Source organism: Ranitomeya variabilis, chromosome 5 (genome assembly GCF_051348905.1).
Source record: "Ranitomeya variabilis isolate aRanVar5 chromosome 5, aRanVar5.hap1, whole genome shotgun sequence".
NCBI classification, from domain to species: Eukaryota; Metazoa; Chordata; class Amphibia; order Anura; family Dendrobatidae; genus Ranitomeya; species Ranitomeya variabilis.
The window spans coordinates 673,047,867-673,060,685 of record NC_135236.1 but is presented as its reverse complement, the minus strand read 5'-3'; the positions used below and the strand labels follow the sequence as shown (position 1 = coordinate 673,060,685).

The 12,819-nt window shown below is 42.6% G+C and overlaps 1 protein-coding gene across 1 annotated transcript; it reads left to right on the top strand.

The window, feature by feature from the left end:
- The first annotated feature begins 7,669 nt into the window (after positions 1 to 7,669).
- On the top strand, positions 7,670 to 9,854 carry LOC143774038 (E3 ubiquitin-protein ligase TRIM39-like). The gene has a single exon (XM_077261330.1). It carries the CDS (start codon positions 7,870 to 7,872, stop codon positions 9,469 to 9,471), a length of 1,602 nt encoding a protein of 533 aa, XP_077117445.1. The 5' UTR covers positions 7,670 to 7,869; the 3' UTR covers positions 9,472 to 9,854.
- Positions 9,855 to 12,819: the final 2,965 nt, after the last annotated feature.

Sequence of the window (12,819 nt, the reverse complement as noted above, 5' to 3'; positions counted from 1 at the left end):
AGTGAAGGCGGACACCTATTCGGCAGAGATTCTGCATTGTCATTGCATAACACCTACATATGGGATGGGAAAAATGTGAATGAAGGGAAAGGTCACGGAGAAACTCTAGAAGGCTGTGTCTTCACGATTGCTTCATAAGAAGTGAACTAGGAAAAAAAAAACATAAAGGCAAAAAGGTTCCCTCTTATCCCAAGTGTGGATCAGATAAGATCAATGTTGATGTTTCCGAGTATCGATCAAACTGGAACAACATGATCCAGAGTGTCCATCAGACCGGATCACCAATCAGAATCTCACCTGTCAAATAGAAAGAATGAACTTTAATAATTCCGTTTGTGGATCACATCGAATCGTCATCCTGGAATCCTAAGTGTCGATCATAATAATCATGATCCAGAGGATCGATCAGACGGATTGAAAATTCGTAATCCCTAGTGTGTATCAGACCGGATGGACATTCACGATCATGAGAGTCGATCAGATCAACGTTTCAATTTCCGAGCGTCGATCAGTCCGGAATCAAAATGATTAATCGAGAGTCTGGATCAAAGTGGATCAACATTCACAATCACGAGAGTCGATCAGATCAGTGTTTATGTTTTCGAGCATCGACCATTCCGGATCAACATTTCATGATCCTGAGAATCAATCAGACCAGATCGTTATTTTGGGATCACAAGTGCGATCAGACCAGGATCCCAGTGTTGATCATAATATTCATGATCCTGTGTTTCAAACTGACCAGACCACAAGTCTCAAGTCGATCAACATTTGATCAGACCGGATCAACATTCATGATCCCCAGAGTCAATCAGACCGGATCATCATGCAGGATCACAAGTGGATCAACATTCAATCGGACATGCGTTGACATGAGCATTAATGTTATTTCATTCTAACAAATCATAGAAGCCATTTTCTTAAGCTATGGACGGTGCCCGCAGTGACCCGCTCCTGATGTGACCACTCGATCACCGGCTGATCTAATCTTTTATTATTATTTTTTTCATATCTCGCCCTTATAATCAGAAGAGGAGCTGAGGTTGAGTATTAATAATCATTCATTTCTGTACGGTTACATCCGCTCATGTGAACGAGGCCTCAGCTGTGGCCTATAACACCGGCAGATCATACAGTAGTATATATTATGTAATGTGACTTCCTCATATGTAGATATCGTTATCTCCAGTATTTACATTTACCTAACAGTGGCCACTAGGGGGCACATATTTACCTAAAATAAAACTGATTCGTCATCATTCTTCAGCATATACCGATGTCTATGAACTTTGCTCAGGTTTACACATTAACTCTGGTGACCTGACACACGGCACATAGAAATGTGCATGATATCAAATGTGTAGGTGCCCTTTAAGGGTGAAGTAACAAGACATGTCCCACAGGATGAGCACATAGATATCATTGTTACAAGTGTCTGTAGCAATATTTATCATGGTGGGGGGATTCTGAAGGGTCCTTCCATCTATATGGTACAGTTAGAAGAACATATATTGCATTATAGACAGTGCGGATAACAGGACAAGGTAGTTTCTGGGGGTGTAATTACACACCTGTCCTGCAGGGGTCACTGTTACTTTTTATAGTGGGAGTGTTCCGTTCTAGAATGGTCGTAGGCTGGATTCATATTATGGTTCTTCCAGCCCAGAAGATGGTAAAAGACGTTCTAAAAGACACTTACTGTAATCAGATCAATCATCCGAATCATCAAATTTCGGGTCAGTTGTGCAAAATGTCCCTTAAAGGGGTATTCCCATCTCGAACAATTAATTGCCAACATTTCTGAGGGAGGGTTATTTGTGCTGCAAACTTATCCCTCCTTTCATTAGGTCATGTGATCCTAATCTGGCTGATGGAATCTTCTGTAATGTGTTAAAAAGCAGTGTCCATTTTAGGCGATTCACGTGAAGCAAATTGAATCGTAAATTGTACGAGTTCGGCTAGTTCAATTAACTCCTATAATTCAGCACAAATTAGATTTGCATCAAATCAATTGACTCTTTTCTAGAAAACAATATTAATATCAATGATATTATTCACATAGAACCAATGTATCCCATAGCTCATTATAAATCAATCTAAAACAATGAGGTAGCACATTCCAGAGAAGTGGTGCAGCACCAGAGAAATGTTAGGCTCACCTGGTGGGACACATTCTCCAAGTCCTTCTCTCTGGGTGGGCACAAGAGTCATGGGCATCGATGAAGCATCTAGATAGAGCACATGAACACGGACAGCTGAAGGACTGGAATACCATAGGTAGACAGGTGAAATGCTGGAAACTGTAGGCAAGCAGGCGGTATGCTAAAAAAATGCTGGCAGGCGGGAAATGTCCAGAAACCACAGGGAAGCATTTAGTGTGCTGGAAATTACTGGCAGGTGGAAGACATCCAGGAGACCAAAGGCAGGAAGGCGTGATGCTGTAAAGTGCTGGCAGGTGCAAGACATACTTTCCTGGAAGGTATGCAGGATACAGGAAACTGTTGGCAGGCAGGAAACATCCAGGAGACCACAGGGAAGCATTTATTATGCTCAAAACTGCTGGCAGATGGAAGACATCCAGGAGACCAAAGGCAGGAAGGCAGGATGCTTGAATGCGCTGGCAGGTGGGAGACATACAGGAAGCTGCAGGAAGATAGGCGGGATGCAGGAAACTGCTGGCAGGCAGGTGATGTCCAGGAGACCACAGGCAAGCAGGTGGAAGACATCCAGTAGACCACAGGCAGGCAAGCGGAAGACATCCAAGAGACCACAGGCTATCAGGTGAGATGCTGGAAACAAGTGGCAGGCATAGATATCCAGGAGACCACAGGCAACCAGGCTGGATGTTGGAAAGTTCTGGCAGGCGGGAGACATCCAGGAGACCACAGGCAGGTAGGCAGATTGCTGGACACTGCAGGCAGGGGCTGTCCAGGACACTGCAGACAGCAGCTGAGCAGGTCAAGGTGTATGATGCAAGCCAGAGTCTAGTAATACTGAAGTCTTAATAAAGTCCTGGAAGCCGCAGGCGGACAGGAGACTTCCTGGAATCCACAGACAGGTGAAGTCCTGGAGACCACTGACAGGAACTGTGCACAGACAAACTAAAAGTCATACTAGAAAGTCTTAATTTCAAGATGTGTGTGATTTTTGAGGCATTATGTAGGCCTCGGAAGTTCAATACATGGGAGTACGTGGGGCCCTGATGTGGAGCACAAGAAAGTCTAGCGGACTGGGGTGAAGGACGCAAAGCAAGGATCAGGGAAAGATGGGTAACAAGACGTATTGGAGGTTCGGATTATGAGCATGTTAGTCTTAGATCATTGGCAAGACTGAGAGCACGGGAATGGTGGTAGACAGGGATGAGGGAGGAGATGTAAGGTGATACAGTACAGAGGTTTTGTGGGTGGCGGTGATAGGTTAATGATATATTGTGGGTGACCAGTGCAGTGGCTGGCCCGACGGGAAGGCATCGGTTTATTGGTTGGTAAGGAATATGAGCCTATCTGTTACATTCAGGGTGAGTTGGTATTAGGAAAGTTTAGGGAGGGGAACACTGACTAGTAATGACTTTTGCCGTGTGGTCATGACTCCATGTGGAAAACCTTATAAATGGGTGGCAAGAGGCAAGGAATCTATAAAAGAGGCATATGGCTGGCACATGGTATGGAGAGATTTTTGGCTGGCACTGTGTTTTGCACCTGACACTTAAAAAGCACCCAGAAAATCAGGGAGTAAAAAGTTGTCCACCGCAGCATGTGACTGCCGGATGGTCTTTTGTTCCTCTTTTGTGTTCTTGTTTTGTCTGCACAAAGGTTGACATTTACGCTATGCCTTTCGCCGTGTAGGCATTTTTTGATATTTTTTTTGCTATTTTTATGGAAATATATTTATTTTAATAAAGATTTCTGCATTTTATATTATTACTGTATTCAATTACATTTTGTATTCGATTTTTTTAGACTTGTCTGATAAGGGCTGTTTCTTTATATTTTTGGTTATTTTATCTTATTAGCAACATTATAGCTGTATTTAAATAGTGCTGCAGTGCAAAGCATGGGAGCAAAGTAGCAGCCTTAGCCTCTTATGAGTCACTAGATGGTGGCCCAATTCTAAAGCATTGGGTATTCTAGAATATGTATGTACGTCGCGCTGTGAGTGGGGGTTAAATTCCGCACCAATATCACTGATTAGTCGCTGCCAGCTGAGCGCAACCAGTCAGCGAAGCGTGGTTGAAATCCCGCACTAATTTGCGGCCGGACTGCGTTTCGCTGATTGGTCGCAGTTGGCTGGGCACGACTAATCACCGAAGCGGTGTTTAAATCCCGCGGCAATATCGCTGATTGGTCGCAGCCGGCCGCGTAGTATATAGCACAGCGACGTAGTATATAGCAGCCACGTAGTATATAGCAGCCACGTAGTATATAGCACAGCCCACGTAATATATAGCACAGCCCACGCAGTATATAACACAGGCCACGTAGTATATAACACTGCCCACGCAGTATATAACACTGCCCACGTAGTATATAGCAGCCAGGCAGTATATAACACAGCCCACACAATATATAGCACAGCCCACATAGTATATAACACGCATCGGGTAGTCTAGAATATGTATGTATGTACATCGTGCTTAGCACAGCCACGTAATATATAGCACAGCCACGTAGTATATAACACAGGCCACATAGTATATAGCACAGCCCATGCAGTATATGACACAGCCCACGTAGTATATAACACAGGCCACATAGTATATAACACAGCCCGCGCAGTATATAACACTGCCCACATAGTATATAGCAGCCAGGCAGTATATACCACAGCCCACGTAATATATAGCACAGCCCACGTAGTATATAACACGCATCGGGTATTCTAGAATATGTATGTATGTACGTCGCGCTTAGCACAGCCACGTAGTATATAGCACAACTACGTAGTATATAACACAGCCACATAGTATATAGCACAGCCACGTAGTATATAGCACAGCCATGTAGTATATAGCACAGCCACATAGTATATAGCAGCCACATAGTATATAGCAGCCACATAGTATATAGCAGCCACATAGTATATAGCACAGCCCACGTAATATATAGCACAGCCCACGCAGTATATAACACAGGCCACGTAGTATATAACACAGCCCATGCAGTATATAGCACAGCCCACGTAGTATATAACACAGCCCACGTAGTATATAACATAGCCCAAGCAGTATATAACACAGCCCACGTAGTATATAACACAGCCCATGTAGTATATAACACAGCCCACATAGTATATAACACAGACCACGCAGTATATAACACAGCCCACGTAGTATATAACACAGGCCACGTAGTATATAACACAGCCCACGCAGTATATAGCACAGCCACATAGTATATAGCAGCCACATAGTATATAGCAGTCACATAGTATATAGCACAGCCCACATAATACATAGCACAGCCCATGCAGTATATAACACAGGCCACATAGTATATAGCACAGCCCACGCCAGACCACTAAGTCATCTGGGTAATTTCACAATGCATCTCTGGGAAGGGAAGCTGGTGGCCGCATCGTGTGCATCGGTGGACGTCGGAAGGTGAGAATAGCACTTTTTTTTTTTTTATTATTATTTTTAACATTATATCTTTTTACTATTGATGCTGCATATGCAGCATCAATAGTGAAAAGTTGGTGACACACTGGCGCTGATTGGAGGGGAGTAGGGAGGGACCAATTCACGGCCGGACTAAGCCTGTCGCGACCAATAAGCGACGCTGGTTTTCCGTTACAGACAGACAAACAGATGGAAGTACCCCTTAGACGATTATATAGATAGATGAGGCTCACAAATCATTGGCTTTAAAATTAGGTCTATACATAAATCCAGTTTATGCTGGGACATAAATTTTTTTTGGATTTTTGGAACATTCAGTCCTGCTCACATAAATCCCCTTCCTTACACCCTATCTAAAAATTTCAAGAATTATCTCTTAAGAATACTTCTACCCAAAATGATTTGTTCCCAGTTTTGTCGGTGGGTTGTCAGGAATCCCATCATTCAGTACTCGCAGGTCATCTTGAGATAGCAATACCACCTGACTGGTATCTAGGAAGGAATTTTTTGTGGCCAAGTGTTATTCGCTTTGGTTCCTTTTTGGCCTCTGAAATGGGTGCTCCAGGGTTCAAAAAAACTGTGGACAGGTTGAAGATTATCTGGTCACAGGTCCAGACCTAGAGAGGGCGTAGGGTAGAAAGGCTTCTGACGCTAATTAGAGGCAGATCATTGGGTCAAGCTTTGGTATTAGGGACCAGGTGTGTTTTTCACTAAAAAAGTCAAACTCAAGGTCTCTTCTGTTATGCCAAGTTTATTGGTCGTTATAAAGTAACTATAGGTAGCCTTTCCTTTAAACTTCCACCTTCCTTACAGAAACCCAATGTGTTCCACAAACCCTTCACCAGCTTACCCTGTCATAAATCCTCCTCCTACTATGTTGGTTAGAGGTAGTCTGGAATGTGAAGTACAAAATATCCATAATTCCCTGGTGGTGAGAAGGTTCCTACAATATTTTGTATGCTTGAAAGCTTATGGCCCAGAGCAAAGATCTTGAGTTTTAGCTAGTAACATCATTGTCATCAACGTGATCAGGAGTTTTCAGAAGACATTTCCTGATAAGCCAGGTCCTAACGGTGCAGATTCCCCTCTTAAAAGAGGTTGTATAATTATATTCTTATATGAACTCATTCCCATTACTTCTACACATGTCAATAGACAAAGCCACACCTCCATTCTGGATTACACGTTGCAACACTGTAGAAGTTCTATTTAGTATTCGGGAATTGTTGTGCCCTCTAGGCAGGGATCTTGTGTTTTAATTCCTGATCATTGCCTCATTAGCTCCCTGCTGTGAGCCATGACTATGTATTATGACTTCTGATTGTCATTCTCCAGTAGCTGCACCGCAGCAGTGATCCAGCACTCCCTTTTAGCACCAGGTATCTTAGGTTTCTTTCGTGCCCCCCACCTCGAAACCCTACAACTTGATATAGTTTTACTCTTTTAACAGGTAAAACATAGATATAATGTGAAAAACACACAAAACCTAAGCTAGAAACAAAATTGACATATATCCTGTGTAATGAAGCTGCTTTAACGTCAGTACAGTAATGAGGCACTGACCCAAGAAAGTTCAACTTCAACATCTTTATTTTCCAACTTACAAAATAAATTCAAACATTTATTTTCCGGTTTGCAACCAAAATGTCCGTATCCAGTCTGCTGCCGTGGGCGACTGCACCACCATATAACTTGTGGGGGGCGGTAATGGCTTTGATCAAGTCTCTGGCTCTGGTCTGTGTTCAGTCTCACATAGACAGGTATAAAAAGAACCTCCTGGTTTGCTGCTTGAAAACAAACACTGACACATCCAACCCTTACCTGCAGGATTAAATGTGAATCGTGGCCATGGGTCACTTTCAAGACGTGGACTGGAGGGAGAGATCCATCCCACTACCTTCCTACAAAAATAAAAGCCCAAGACTAGGTTTCCTAAACTTGAATTGTCTCACACCTGCTATAAGATGGTAAAAAAGCAATAGTGCACACAAGTAACATAAGGTACTAAGTAGACACTGTTTTTCATTACAAAAAAAAGTAAAAGCCATCAAATCAGAGCCAAGGTGGACCCAGTCAGGACAGTCCGAACCTCTAGTATTTAAACTGTATTTATTGTGTCACATTACAAAATTAGACCAGCAAATAAAAAAAAAACATGCAGTAAAGAAATACACCTAGTGATGACCCTGCCCTAAAGCAGGAAGACATAACCAAACCGTATAACTTGGTAGAGTACCAAGTTTCACTTTTAAATGCTGTCAGTCATGGCATCCACTGATGTGAGAGACGAGCTGCTCTGCTCCATCTGCCTGAACATTTATACAGATCCTGTAACGCTGAGATGTGGACACAACTTCTGCCGGGTCTGTATTGGGCGTGTGCTGGATACACAGGACGGGTCTGGAGTTTATAGCTGCCCTGAATGTAGAGACGAGTTTCTGGAGCGGCCAACACTGCAGAAGAACATAACTCTACATAATGTGTCAGAACGTTTCCAGTCTACTCAGCCAAATCAGGAAGAGATCACCGGGATCTTCTGCACTTACTGTATTCACTCTCCTGTACCAGCTGTAAAATCCTGTCTGCTGTGTGAGGCTTCACTGTGTGATAACCACCTGAGAGTTCACAGTAAGGCAGCAGAACACGTCCTCACTGACCCCAGCACTTCCCCGGAGAACTGGAAATGTTCTGTCCATAAGGAAATTTTAAAGTACTATTGTACTAAGGACGCTGTTTGTATCTGTGTGTCCTGCAGTTTGCTCGGAGAACATCGGGGACATCGGGTGGAGATGCTGGATGAGGCCTCTCAGAAGAAGAAGAAACTGAGAAATTTTCTCCAGATACTGACCACAAAGAGGAAGGAGACTAAGAAGAAAGTTCAGAGTCTGGAGGAACGCAAGAGAAAAACTGAATTAAAAGCAGATGAAGATGCAGAGAAAGTCATTGCCCTGTTTATAGACATCCGGAGACGGGTGGACGACCTGGAGAAGAAGGTCCTGAGTGAGATTTCCAGGCGGGAAGAGCAGGTGTCACTGTCAGTGTCTGAGGTCATCCAGAAGCTGGAAATAAAGAAGGACGCGCTGTCCAGGAAGATGAGACACATTGAGGAGCTGTGTAACATGACGGATCCACTGACCATCTTACTGGATCGAGACACCGGTGACTTGTGTGATCCTGAGGAGGAGGGAGGTGATGAGGACAAAGGCGGACATGATGGAGGTGATGAGGACACAGGAGGACATGATGGAGGTTATCGGGGTGCGGAGCTGATCTCACACATATCACACACATTATCTGCTATAATAAGAGGTATCACCTTCCATGTGCAGGATCCTGCAGACACATTACTAGATGTAAACACGGCTGATAATAATCTCCTTATCTCAGATGACCTGAAAACTGCGACCTGGACAAATATATGGCAAAAACGTCCAGAAACTACAGCGATATTTCAGGATTGTCCTCAGGTGATGAGCAGGAGGGGATTTACCTCAGGACGACATTACTGGGATGTGGAGATCAGTAGATCAAGATTGTGGAGGGTGGGGATGTGTTATCCTAGTATAGACAGGAGGGGGCGTCAGTCATACATTGGAGACAATAACAAGTCCTGGAGTTTATTTGGAGGGCGGGTGTATAATAATCAGTATTCAGTGATACATGACGTTAATAAGATCTCATTACATCACCAGATTTCTGGCCATGGAGTCAGGATATTTCTCGATTATGAGGCCGGGCAGTTGTCCTTTTATGAGCTGTGTGACCCCATCAGACACTTACACACCTTCACTGCCGCCTTCTCCGAGCCCCTTCATGCTGTGTTATGTGTATATAAAGGTTTTATAAGCATTTGAGGAGGGAAATGATGTGAGGAACCATTTTGATAACAGAAATCCACCCAGAGACTGGTGACATCACAGGAAGTAGATAGAGTCTGATTAGTGGACCATTCTGACCATGAAATACAGCAGCTGGAGAGGGTCTAGATTTTTTACAGGGGTCTTTTTCTTTTCTTTTTTTGCTTTTTTGTTCTCTAGGCATTCTTACACAAGTACAGATACTCACCCACTGAGAGATCTAACAAAGTGCAATTGTCTGTAATCATTAGTTCGTCCTGAGCAATATTCTTTCTGTAATGTATTTCTCTCTATAAAAATGCTGATTTTAACTAATTATGTTATGATGTCATTTTAATTGATAGCTTATTAAACATTCTTTGTTAGACAGCTACATGTCTTTTTTTAAACGACCTTCTGCTCGTTCTCGAGCCATGGTGACGAATGATCTGTAGGAAGATTGATCTTGTGGAAGCCTAGGTAGGTCCACCACATTCTTCTCTGCCGTTATCTTGACAGTATCAAGCCATCTGGTTGCTGGTCTTCCTCTTCGCTTAGTTCCTTCTATTCTTCTGACCATGTTGTCCTTCTCCAGTAATTGCTCTCTTTGTATGCTGTGTCCAAAGTACGCAAGTCGTAGCGTGGTGATCCTTGCTTTCAGTGATATGTCTGGCTTGATTTGTTCCAAAATTGATCTTTTTGTTCTTCTTGTCATCCATGGTATTGATACCATCCTTCTCCAGCACCACATTTCGAAGACATTGATTCTTTTTTGTCTTGTTTCTTTACAAACCCATATGTTACCACAGAAAAGACCAAATTATGCATGACCAAACTCTCTACCAGCTACATGCCCACCTGGTTCCTAAACAAGTACGTAGACGGAACAAGACAACTTGGAAAGAACACAAAAGGACAACACAAATCCAATATCAGTACAAAAAAACTGAACTACCCTTTATTTTTTTTTCAGTGCTGAGGTCTCTCATCTTCATAAAGTTAGGACCTTGGTCCTTTTCTCAACCATGTACACTTCCAGAACAGTGTTTTGGGCTTTTCCCTACTATAAATTTCCTTGAAAAGAGACATGATATTATTCAAGTGAGGTTCTAGCTAATTGAACTTGTACCACTTTGAGGCGGTGACCAGATCTTGGGATTGAAATAAAAAAAAAATGAAAATAAATTATGTGGATTCACAAATTAGATTAATTTTAATTTTTCTCTCCCAGTATTATTGATGTGGTTGATGGAACTCCATGTGTTATAGTTAAGTCATTAGAATTTTAGACGGGTCGTATCTATCCCTGAAACATGCTTATGAGGAGGACACAAACTTCACCAATAATACTCAAGTCTGTGTTGTTTTACATTTGTGATACTGTATACACTCGTATTTCTCTATTCCAGGTATATACAGACACTTTTTCACCTCCGTACTCCACAGTTCTATAGTTAAACACCTGATATCCATACACTTTAGCATTTGATAGCCTCATCAAGCATTTGCCCTCAGGATGATATTCATATTAGACCTAGCCACTTATAACATGAGTAATAATGGTTAATGGGATCCCTCGGTTCTTTTTTTTTCTTTTCTTTATTTTCGAACCCCTCTACTTTTTACACTTTTTTCTTTTTTTAATCCTTTCCTCCCTCTCACTCATACCCCTTTTTCCTTAAAGTTTTCTCCTTCTTTTCTTTTTCTCCCTGTTCTCTCCCCTTTTCTCCTCTTTTTCCCCCTCCCCTATTTTTCCTTATTCTTGATTTTCCTTGTTTTTTCCTTTAGTTCCAAATCCCCTTTCTCTCTATTATATCCCCTATTCTTTTGTTCCTCCCTTTTCCTTTTTTTCTTTCTCCTATATTGTTCTCCTTTTCTTTTCCCTGTCTTATGCTTCGTATCTGCCTTTTTCTCATGTCGCTTCATCTCCCTTACTAATACCTTCCGATACTGATGATGAATTCCCTTTAGGAAAACACATAAAACATTATTAAACCTCCATGATAGATGGTACTGGTATCCTGGCATCTGGTTTTGCCGACATCACTCAGGAGGAAGCATTTATTCTATGACTGTGGGCATGGCGTAGCACCAACATGGACTATGTGATTGCTCCGGTCGCATGATCAGACCCACCGTACCGAAATGGGGTCTGTGCCCCTGACGTGGGTCGCATGACCTGTGTGTTCACATGGATCACATGACCTTTGGGGCATGGAGCAAAGTGGTGGACAATCATTGGCCTCCTCACTCACTGTCAGGGCCAGCCAGACGGCTGTACAACACGGACAACAATCATGTCGCAATGCTCGGACTGGCCGGTGGCTCTCCTGACCCAACCTTGACAGCTGCATAAAAACACCTTTGATATGATTTTATCGATGTTTTGATCCCTGTTTCTGTTCTGTTTTAATCTTTGTATATGGAGGTTGGACCAATGGGAAGCGTTATGAGTAGTGGTCCCTTGTTTTTCCATTATATATAGCACTATGTTTCCATGTATGTACACCTTTTACTATATTTGACTTGAAAAAGGTCCTACGTGGCCGAAACGTTGCTTGTATTTTTTACCTTGTGCAGGTAGTAGCCAATAAAGAGATTCCTTGGACGAGAACGTCTGGTGCCAACTTGGACCTTCTTTGATCATTAATGATCTGGCAACAATGTGGGGAGTTGGCATCAAGACTGCGTGGACCACGGAGTGATACATGGGAGTAGACGTTTTCCAAAGGCAGCAAAAAATATCCTATCTGAATCAACTACTTTCATGTAGATTTTCCTATATGGCAATCTGGAAGTATTAGGATATGTGCATGTGGTGTCACTTAGCCGCTAAGTTTTCCTACCTGAAAAAAGAGTTGTGTGCATATACCCTCCTTGTGCTTGAAAGGATATTTTTCTACTGTATTATTTCTATAAAAAAAAGGGGATTCAATGCTTCCATACTGGATAATTCCTGAGGATTCACCATTAAATGGATTCTCCAGTGAAAACCAAGTATCACCATGGGATCATGTAGTCTCCTGTGGGGGGTTTGAGATTTCTAGGTCACGTAGAGTGCATTCCAGTTGAAGATTGTATACGTGATCATTGTTTTCAACAGCAAATTCCTCCACGTATCAGATGGCGTGGGCATCATGCCCTATTTGTTTTGCTTGGCTCTCCCAGTATTTGCTGCTGGCACAAAATACATTTCTTCATTCTATTACAATCTGCCATAGAGCTGTGCGTGAAAGCAGAAGATTTGGCATGGAGGAGAACTGCAGTGAGGGAGGTGAAGACAGGGTAAGGGGTCATTAATGGAATTGGCCACTTTATCTTTATAATAACAAAATGTGTCAATAACATAATTTCTTGAAAAACAAG

Coding starts and splice junctions, on each gene's coding strand:
- LOC143774038 (XM_077261330.1), top strand. CDS start 7,870: ATGCTGTCAGTCATGGCATCCACTGATGTGAGAGACGAGCTGCTCTGC.